At 49.1% G+C, this 10,824-nt stretch overlaps 1 protein-coding gene across 1 annotated transcript; it reads left to right on the top strand.

Annotated features, from left to right (window-relative positions):
* The first annotated feature begins 1,865 nt into the window (after positions 1–1,865).
* Positions 1,866–10,350, top strand: LOC144598632 (putative G-protein coupled receptor 139). Its single transcript, XM_078408842.1, has 2 exons — positions 1,866–1,935; positions 9,437–10,350. Exons 1-2 carry the CDS (start codon positions 1,866–1,868, stop codon positions 10,348–10,350), a joined length of 984 nt encoding a protein of 327 aa, XP_078264968.1.
* The last annotated feature ends 474 nt before the right edge of the window (positions 10,351–10,824 follow it).

Genomic DNA, 10,824 nt, shown 5'->3' on the forward strand with positions numbered 1-10,824 from the left:
TCTATGTCTGTCTCAGGTGTATAGGTTAATTGGCTTCAGTAAAATTGTAAATTGTCCGTAGTATGTAGGATAGTGCTAGTGTATGGGATGATCGCTGGTCAGCACGGACTCCGTGAGCCGAAGAGTCTGTTTCCACACTGAAGTCTACTTGTCCCAAAATGACCACTTTGTGTAAAGAGGGAAATCTCCATTCTTTCATGGGTCAGGAAAGTATCGCGAATGAGCACCTTGTGTGGATCAACGTTGCTGTCGAATAGTTTTTTCTCAAGCGTGTTTGTCATGCAAAGCGGTCGAGCAGAGCACGGCAGTCACTTGTGTAGGTGTGTAATGGTCGATTCTAGATGATCTTGGCATATATCGACCCTCGGGAAATGAAACAAAGACATGCTGCATCCCAGTGATAATTCTATCCGCCCACAATTGTCAAATCGATGAATATTGTGTGAAATGGGAACTGTTTTGTGAGATAGATATACTGACTGGTACCATTTTCTTATCGTGGGTCGCCGGTTGTCGTATCTAGCCGTCGCCTTGGTGGTAGGTTGTCGTAGTTACATTCTTTGAGGATGTAACCAGTAAAATTGACAGGGGAGAGCAGGTGGATGTGGTGTACCTTGACTTTCAGAAAGCCTTTGACAAGGTTCCACATAGGAGATTAGTGGGCAAAATTAGAGCACATGGTATTGGAGGTAGGGTTCTGACATGGATAGAAAATTGGTTGACAGACAGAAAGCAAAGAGTGGGGATAAATGGGTCCCTTTCAAAATGGCAGGCAGTAACTAGTGGGGTACCGCAAGGCTCGGTGCTGGTCCCTATACCTCCTCCCTCAACTCTGTCCAGGGACCCTTGCAGTTCTTCCAGATGAGGCAGAGGTTCATTTGCAACTCCTCCAATCTTATCTACTATATCTGCTGATCCAATTGTGGACTCCGATATATCACCGTGACCAAGTTGCAGACTGGGAGATCGTTTCACTGAACACCTTCGCTCAGTCCGCCATGGCCTACGTGATCTCCCCTTTGCCAAAAACTTAAACTCCCCTTCCCATTCCCACATTGGCCTTCTTGTCCTGGGCCTCCTTCATTGTCAGGTTGAAATTGCCAAACGCAAATTGGAGGAACAGCACCACGTTTTTCGCTTGGGCAGCTTACAACCCAGCGGTATGAATATTGATGTCTCTAACTTCAGGTCACCTTTGTTTTCCCTCTCCGTCCCTCCGTGCCGCCACCCGAGTCGCCCTACTAGATTCATTGTCGTCCTTTTGAGTTTCTGTCTGTATCATTCGTTATCACCTAACCCACAGCCAACAATGGACCATTTCGGGCTCCATCTTTCCTTGACCGTCGTTGCTTTTTACCATGTCTTTCATTAATTTGTTCTATACCTCTCTATGTCACCGTCTGTATTTCTCGTTTCCATTTCCCCTTCCCCCTGACTCTCATTCCGAAGAGCGGTCTCGACGTGAACCGTCACCTATTCATTTTCTCCAGAAACGCTGTCTGACCCGCTGAGTTACTCCGGCTTTTTGTGTCCAACATCATTGAGTTGCTCTGGTACATTAAAAGCTTTTCGAAGAACGACCCAGTCTCACCGTTCTTACACATAGTTGAATTTATGTTCATTTGCATCATTTGGTCCCAAGAGGTGATTCACTGGAGTGTTGGATACTCTTTGCATAATCTCAATAACTATATATTCTTGCAAAACGACACATCGGATTGGCGCATTCTCGGAAGGTGCTGCCAAACTCCTGCGTCGTCAGACCCGCCCGGACGTATATATGCACAAGGAGCTGTTCTTGTGCACTCTTCTATTCGGTTTCGGGACTCTTCCACCCGAGACGTCGGTACAGACTCGGTCCGAAGATGGGAGACCTGGTGTTCCTGTTGGTCCAAGACGTGTTCTACCATTCGCTGGCTGTTGTCGGGGTGACCGGTAGGTGAGAGAAGGGCGGAATCACCTAATCATGCTTAAAAACGGGCTGCCGATGTAGGGTTTATGTATGGGTGGGTGTGGAAATGTTAGTGTATACGTGGGTGTAGATTTGTGAAGGAAGCCTGTGTCACTGTCTTTCAACCCAAAACTGCGGGTTTCATGTGCAGGAAGAACTGCAGATGCAGTACACACCGAAAATGGATACAAAATGCTGGAATAACTCAACCGGCGAGGCATCATCTCTGGAGGAAAGGAATTAGGTGACGTTTCGGGTCGAGACCTTCTTCATATCTGGCTCTGTTTCCTTATTCTGTGTGTATTTTGGACTGTGTGACTTTGAGGGCGGCACGGTGGTGCAGCCTTTCCGCAACAGTTGCCCGGCTTCGATCCTGAATACGGGTGCTGTCCGTACGGAGTTTGTACTTTCTCCCCGCGACTGCGTGGGTTTCCTCCGGATCATCCGTTTGCTTCCCACAGTCCAAAGAGGTGCAGGTTTGTAGGTTAATTGGCTTTCATTAATTGTAAATTGTGCCTAGGGTGTGTGTCCGGAGTGATCGTTGGTCGGCACGGACTCGGTGGGCCGAATGGCCTGTTCCACCCGCTATCCTTAGTCTAGTGTAGTTTAAACAGCGCGGAAATAGACCCTTCGGCCTACCGATTCCAAGCTGACCAGCGATAACCCCTACACTAGCACTATTCTACATAGTAGAGACAATTTTCAGATGCTAATAACACTACAACCCTGTATGTCTTTGGGGTGAGTGGGGGAGGGGGGACTGGAGCACCCGGGGAAAACCCAAGCGTGCGTTCGGGTTGGAGTCACGTTCACGGGGAGAACGTACAAGCTCCAGACAGGCAGTATCGTGGTAAGTTTGGAACCCGTGTCTCTGGTGCTGAAAGGCAGCAACTCCAGCGCTGCACCACCGTGCCCGTCAGTGACAGGAGAGGGAGCATGGATTTAGAGAAGATGAAAAGACGTCGTCAAGAGTCAAGAGAGTCAAGAGTAATTTACTGATATATTTACCAAAACTGATCAATGAAATGATTACTTGCAGCTTCGTTGAACCTTTAGTATGAGGACATTGAAGAGCGGAGTCTCATTGACATAAAGAATAGGACATGGGAAAATATACATTAACTACACAGTTAGTTTACTGTTAGAACACTGGCCATTGGGGTCTGGATGATGGAGGGTTTGGACACTGGGATATTATCCGTTTAGTTTAGTTTCGAGATAAAGCGAGGACACAGGCCCTTCGCCCCCCCCCGACTCCGCGCCGACCAGCGATCACCATGCACATATCCTACACATTCGGGGGCAATTTACTAGAGGCCAATTAGCCTGCAAACCTGCACTTCTTCGGAATGTAGGAGGAAACCGGAGCACCCGGAGAAAACCCCACGCAGATCACGGGAGAACGTACAAAGTCCGTACAGACAGCACCCGTATTCAGGATCGAACCCGTGAGGCAGCAACTCTACCGTTGAGCCACGGTGCCGCTTAACTGACAAACATATTTAACTGTGTAGATCATTGGAGAGTGTGGATCAAATCCGAGCAATGTGCTTGTCAACATAATGGAAACTCAATGCTTGGCTGAAAGCTTCAGAAAACAGGGCAAAGCTTTGCAATGGGAGGATGTGGCTATTGAAATTGGTATTCCTTTGTCAATAGACAATAGGTGCAGGAGGAGGCCATTCGGCCCTTCGAGCCAGCACCACCATTCAATGTGATCATGGCTGATCATTCTCAATCAGTACCCCGTTCCTGCCTTCTCCCCATACCCCCTGATTCCGCTATCCTTAAGCGCTCTATCTAGCTCTCTCTTGAATGCATTCTGAGAATTGGCCTCCACTGCCTTCTGAGGCAGAGAATTCCATAGATTTACAACTCCCTGACTGAAATTTTTTCCTCATCTCCGTTCTGAATGGCCTACCCCATATTCTTAAACTGTGGCCCCTGGTTCTGGACTCCCCCAACATTGGGAACATGTTTCCTGCCTCTAACGTGTCCAACCCCTTAATAATCTTATATGTTTCGATAAGATCCCCTCTCATCCTTCTAAAATCCAGTGTATACAAGCCTAGTCGCTCCAGTCTTTCAATATACGACAGTCCCGCCATTCCGGGAATTAACCTAGTAAACCTAGTACGCCCTCAATAACAATAGACAATAGACAATAGACAATAGACAATAGGTGCAGGAGTAGGCCATTCAGCCCTTCGAGCCAGCACCGCCATTCAATGCGATCATGGCTGATCACTATCAATCAGTACCCCGTTCCTGCCTTCTCCCCATACCCCCTCACTCCGCTATCCTTAAGAGCTCTATCCAGCTCTCTCTTGAAAGCATCCAACGAACTGGCCTCCACTGCCTTCTGAGGCAGAGAATTCCACACCTTCACCACTCTCTGACTGAAAAAGTTCTTCCTCATCTCCGTTCTAAATAGCCTACCCCTTATTCTTAAACTGTGGCCCCTTGTTCTGGACTCCCCCAACATTGGGAACATGTTTCCTGCCTCTAATGTGTCCAATCCCCTAATTATCTTATATGTTTCAATAAGATCCCCCCTCATCCTTCTAAATTCCAGTGTATACAAGCCCAATCGCTCCAGCCTTTCAACATACGACAGTCCCGCCATTCCGGGAATTAATCTAGTGAACCTACGCTGCACGCCCTCCATAGCAAGAATATCCTTCCTCAAATTTGGAGACCAAAACTGCACACAGTACTCCAGGTGCGGTCTCACCAGGGCCCGGTACAACTGTAGAAGGACCTCTTTGCTCCTATACTCAACTCCTCTTGTTACGAAGGCCAACATTCCATTGGCTTTCTTCACTGCCTGCTGAACCTGCATGCTTCCTTTCATTGACTGATGCACTAGGACACCCAGATCTCGTTGAACTCCCCCTCCTCCTAACTTGACACCATTCAGATAATAATCTGCCTTCCTATTCTTACCACCAAAGTGGATAACCTCACACCTATCCACATTAAACTGCATCTGCCATGCATCCGCCCACTCACACAACCTGTCCAAGTCACCCTGCAACCTCATAGCATCTTCTTCACAGTTCACACTACCACCCAGCTTTGATTCATCTGCAAATTTGCTAATGGTATTTTTAATCCCTTCATCCAAGTCATTAATGTATATTGTAAATAGTTGCGGTCCCAGCACCGAGCCTTGCGGTACCCCACTAGGGGACTAGTGGGCAAAATTAGAGCACATGGTATTGGAGGTAAGGTACTGACATGGATAGAAAATTGGTTGACAGACAGAAAGCAAAGAGTGGGGATAAATGGGTCCTTTTCAGAATGGCAGGCAGTGGCCTGCCATTCTGAAAAGGACCCATTTATCCCCACTCTTTGCTTTCTGTCTGTCAACCAATTTTCTATCCATGTCAGTACCTTACCTCCAATACCATGTGCTCTAATTTTGCCCACTAGTCCCCTACGTGGGACCTTTTCGAAGGCTTTCTGAAAGTCGAGGTACACCACATCCACCGGCTCTCCCCTGTCAATTTTCGTAGTTACATCCTCAAAAAGTTCCAGAAGATTAGCCAACCATGATTTCCCCTTCGTAAATCCATGCTGACTCGGAACGATCCTGCTACTGCTATCCAACTGTCATTGCCATGTGTACCGAAATATCGTGAAAACCGTTTATTGTTGTGCTACCTAGTTATTAAAATCATACTGCACCTGAGTTCAATCAAGCCATACATAAGTACAACAGGTAGTGCAAAGAGAAAAAATACCAGCGTGCATTGAGTGTACAGCGTGTACAGCGGCTTGGATAGAGTGGGTGTGGAGAGGATGTTTCCATCAGTGGACTTCTAGGACTAGAAGTCATAGCCTCAGAATTAAAGGACGTTCCTTTGGAAGGAGATGATGAGGAATTTATTTAGTCAGAGGGTGGTGAATCTGTGGAATTCTTTGCCACAAAAGGCTGTGGAGGCCAAGTCAATGGATATTTGTAAGGCGGAGATAGATAGATTCTTGATTAGTACGGATGACATGGGTTATTGGGAGAAGGCAGGAGAATGGGGTGAGCCAGGAGACACAAACCAGCCATGATTGAATGGCGGAGTAGACTCGGTGGGCCGAATGGCCTAATTCTGCTCCTGTGACATATGACCTCATGTAAAATATAGTGTCACTGTGTTATAGTGTTACATTTACAAGGTCCGCACTTAGGTAGGTTGGAACCGTATGCGGTGGCACAGTGTGTCGTGGTAAAGTGGGTGCCTTACAGAGCTTGCAGCACCGGAGACCCGGGTTCGATCCCGCCGATAGGGCTGCCTGTACGGAGTTTGTATGTTCTCCCTTGACCATGGGTGGGTTTTCTCCCACACCCCAAAGGTAATGTAGCAAAATTGACCTGGCATACGTGTAAATTGTCCCAAGTGTGTGCAGGATTGTGTTAATGTGCGGGGATCGCTGGTCGGTGCGGACTCCGTGGGCTGAAGGGCCTGTTTCCGCGCTGCACCTCTAAATTAAACTAAATAAAACTAAACTAAACATCGGGACTACACCCTAACTTATGAATGGACAGTTCTATGGCGTTATAGCACTGAGCTGTTACTGTCTGCTTTCTACTCTCTTACCTTTTCTGCCTTTCGGGAGAGAAAAGGGAGTGCCTGGGATGGAAGAGGTCCTTAATTGTTCCAGCTGCTTTCCAGGGGCAGCATGGTGGAATATGAATTGAATGGAAGGAGGTGGGGAGCGATGGTGGACTCGACGACGTCCAGAACTCTGCAATTTCGGTCGGTCTTGGGCAGAGCTGTTGCCATACCAAACTGCGGCCATTTCCAATTCAATCCTTTCTCCGATACATCTTTAGAAGCTAGTTACATTGGAGAGATGCCGAACTTCTTTCTTATTCTGAGGAAGTGGAGTCGTTCGTGTACTTTCTTGGCGCAGATCAATGTGGGTATTGAGTCACAGTCTTAAATCATGGAAACAGACCCTTCGGCCCAATTTGCCTACACCGGCCAATATGTCCCATCTTCACTAGTCCCACCTACCAACATGTGCCATCTACACAAATTCGTCTAAACCTGTCCTATTCATGTACCTGTCCAAATGTTTCTTGAACGTTACGATACTACCTGCCTCAAATACCTCCTCCGGAAGCCTGTTCCATACCTTTATGTGAAAAAGCTACGCCTCGGGTTCGTATTAAATTCCCTTCCCCCCCCCCCCCCCCAGCTTAAACGTACGTCCTCTGGTTTTCGATTCTCCACTCTGGGCAAGAGACTATGTGCGTCTATTCGATTTATGTGCCGAATGGCTTGTTGACCACCCTATCTACATGTTACGCCACTTTAAACGAACTATGTTCCTGTACTTCTAGACCCGTCTCCTCTACAACACTCCCCAGAGCTGTGTAGGTTCCGCACTAACAAGTGCTCCCAAAATGCAACACCTCGCGTTTCTCTTTATCAATGTGGTTGGTCCAGGACAACTTGTTGATTATGTCTACGCCCAGGAGACCATCACTCCATAAGGCCTCCTACGTTCTAGTGAGAAACAACACATCCATCCAATCTCTCTTTATAACTAAAGCTCTCCGTTCTAGGAAACAACCTATGAATTTTGGGCCTTCCATTCCGCTCTCTCCAATGACTGCGCCGAGATCTAAAGGCGCCGATTGCGCCATTTCCTTCCACTTTCAAGCAATGGTGTACATGCACTCCAATATCCATTTGCTCTACAACACTCCCCAGTGCCCTGCCATTCGCTTTGAAAGTTCCCAAAATGCAATACCTCCCACTTATCTGCATTAAACTCCATCAACCAGTCTCGGCCCACTTGCCCAACAGAGGGTATGGGGGGAAGGCAGGAACGGGGTACTGATTGAGAATGATCAGCCATGATCACGTTGAATGGTGGTGCTGGCCGGAAGGGCCCATTGGCCTACTCCTGCACCCATTGTCTATTGATCAAGTTCCTGCTGTAACTTTAGTTAATTTAGTTTAGACATGGAGTGTGGAAGCATGCCGTTCAGCCCACCGAGTCCGCTCTGATCCCCACACACTAACACTATGCTGCACACACTGGGACAATTCACAACATTACCGAAGCTAATTTATCTGCAAACTTGTTCATCCTTGGAGTGAGGGAGGAAACCAGAGCACCCTGGGAAACCCCACGCAGGTCACGGGGAGAACGTGCAAACTACGTACAAACAGCACCCGTAGTCACAATCAAACCCGGGTCTCTGATGCCGTGAAGCAGCAGCTCTACTGCTGCGCCATCGTGCAGCCTCTAAACCTTCACAGAACCTTCTTTTCTATTTAAAATACCACCTGCTTAAGTGTCATTTGCAGACTCGCTAATCCCGAGCCATCACACCATATTTTGGGAACAGCTCCATCCAAGACTGCAACATGTTGCAGCGAATTGTGGACGCAGGGCAAACCATCACACAAACCAACCTCTCTTCCATTGAAGATAGACACAAGATGCTGGAGTAACTCAGCGGGTCAGGCAGCATCTCTGGAGAGAAGGAATAAGTGACGTTTCAGGTCTAGACCCTTTTTCATACTGATGTCAGGGGATGGGGCGGGACAAAGACAGGATGTAGTCGGGGACAGGAAGACTGGTGGGAGAACTGGAAAGGGGAGGGGATAGAGAGGGGAAGCAGGGACTACCTGAAGTGGGAGGTCAATGTTGATATCGCTGGGGTATTACCTGCCCAAGCGAAATATGAGGTGCAGTTCCTCCAATTTGCGCTGGGCCTCACTCCGGCAATGGAGGACGCCCAGGACAGAAAGGTCAGATTGGGAATGGGAGGGGGAGTTGAAGTGCTGAGCCACGGCAAATCGGGTTGGTTGAGACGGACTGAGCGGAGGTGTTCAGTGAAACGATCGCTCTGAAGTTAGAATGTTGATACTGCTGGGGTGTAAACGACCCAAGCGAAAAATGAAGTGCTGTTCCTCCAATTTGCGCTGGGCAGCTTCCATTGACTCCATCTACACCTCACGCTGCCTCGGCAAGGCCGGCGACATAATCAAGGTCGAGTCGCTCCCTGGCCACTCCCTCTTCACCCCTCTCCCATCAGGCAAAATAAAATGAAGTGTGAAAAACGCACACCAGATTCAGGGACAGATTTCCCCAACTGTTATCAGCCAAATGAATCACCCTACCACAACCAGAGAGCAGTGCAGAACTACGACCTACCTCATTGTTGACCCTTGAACTATCCTTGGTTGGAACTTGATGGCTTTACTAAGTACAAAACGTTATTCCCTTGTCATGTATCTATACACTATATAATGGCTCGATAGCACGCAACAAAAGATTTTTACTCTACCTCGGTACACCCGACAATAAACTAGACTGAAATGTTCAGAATGATGTGCCACAGCAACAGTGGTTTCGGTTTAACTGTAACTGTAAACTAACTGATCTATGTTCTATTCCTCCCTCCGGGGAGTGGGTTGAGGTGTAAGGACGCCGACCAATCACACTCTTTCCCTTCCTTCTCCGTAGCGAATCTCATCACCATCGTGATCCTGTGCCGAGGGAGCTGCGGCCTCGCCGGCTGCACGGTCCGGTACCTGGTGTCCATGGCCGGGGCGGACCTGCTGGTCATCATCTTCTGTGTGGTCCTCAACCACCTGGGCTCGCTCTACTTCCCCTACTCCATGCTCCTGCACTACCGCGTCTGCGCCCTCAAAAGCATCGTGAACGCGGCGTCCGTGGACTCCACCGTCTGGCTCACCGTGGCTTTCACCGTCGACCGCTTCGTTGCCATTTGCTGCCCGCGACTCAAGCTCCGTTACTGCACTGAAGAAACGGCGACCCGGGTGATCACCACCTTGTGCGCTGTCAGCTACCTGCGAAATATCCCGCGATTTTTCACCTACGAACCCGCACCTAGCCCCGGCCCATTCCCGGTCTGTCGGCTTCGAAACGTGTGTTCAAAGTCCCTTTGGGCCGTGTACATGTGGTCGGGAACGGTGCTAACCCCTCTCATCCCCTACGTGGCTATCCTGCTGCTCAATGCTCTGACCGTCCATCACATCTTGGTGGCGAGCAGGGCTCGCAAGGGGTTCCGCGGAACCGGAGGCGGCCGCCAACAGGTGGATCCCGAGATGGAGAACAGGAGGAGGTCCATGGTTCTCCTCTTCGCCATCTCGGGCAGCTTCGTGGGCCTGTGGATCCCCAGAGTGGTGGACTTTGTGTACCAGGAGATCCTTCTGGACGTGACGCCCAACCTCAAAGTCAGCCAGGTGGGCGCCATGCTGATGTATCTCAACTCTTGCAGCAACACCTGTATCTACGCCCTGACCCAGGCCAAGTTCAGAGCGCAGGTGAAAGAGATCATCATCCTTCCCGTCCGCCGGTTACTGACGTCCGTCTCCGACACAGTGTCCAAGCGTGGACTCCGCCCGCGACACTGACTTGCTTCTTCCAATCGGTATGGTGACGCAGCGGTGAGGTTACTGCTTTACGTCGCCAGAGACCCGGGTTCGATCCTGACTGCGGGTGCTTGTCTGCACGGAGTTTGTCAGTTCAGCGCGTGACCTGCGTGGGTTTTCTCCGGGTGCTCCGGTTTCCTCCCACACTCGTTAGATGGGCAGGTTTGTAGGTTAATGGGCTTGGTAAAATTGTAAATTGTCCATAGTGTGTGTAGAATGGTGTGAATGTGTGGGGGTCGCTGGTCGGCGTGGATTCGGTGGGCCGAAGGGCCTGTTTCTGCGCTGTATTTCTAAATTAAACTGAACTCAACAACCGCTATCGGTCTGGAACGTGTACCACGTGTTAACTAAAACACCTGAAAGAGCTTGGAGGGAAACTGATAGCGAAGGACAGTATATCCGGTATAACTAGTCTAGTTTATTATTGTCATGCGTACCGAGATACAGTGGGAAGCC

The sequence above is a fragment of the Rhinoraja longicauda genome, chromosome 12 (assembly GCF_053455715.1).
Source record: "Rhinoraja longicauda isolate Sanriku21f chromosome 12, sRhiLon1.1, whole genome shotgun sequence".
NCBI classification, from domain to species: Eukaryota; Metazoa; Chordata; class Chondrichthyes; order Rajiformes; family Arhynchobatidae; genus Rhinoraja; species Rhinoraja longicauda.

Coding starts and splice junctions, on each gene's coding strand:
- LOC144598632 (XM_078408842.1), top strand. CDS start 1,866: ATGGGAGACCTGGTGTTCCTGTTGGTCCAAGACGTGTTCTACCATTCG. Junction 1,936..9,436: donor GGCTGTTGTCGGGGTGACCG/GTAGGTGAGAGA, acceptor CCTTCTCCGTAG/CGAATCTCATCACCATCGTG.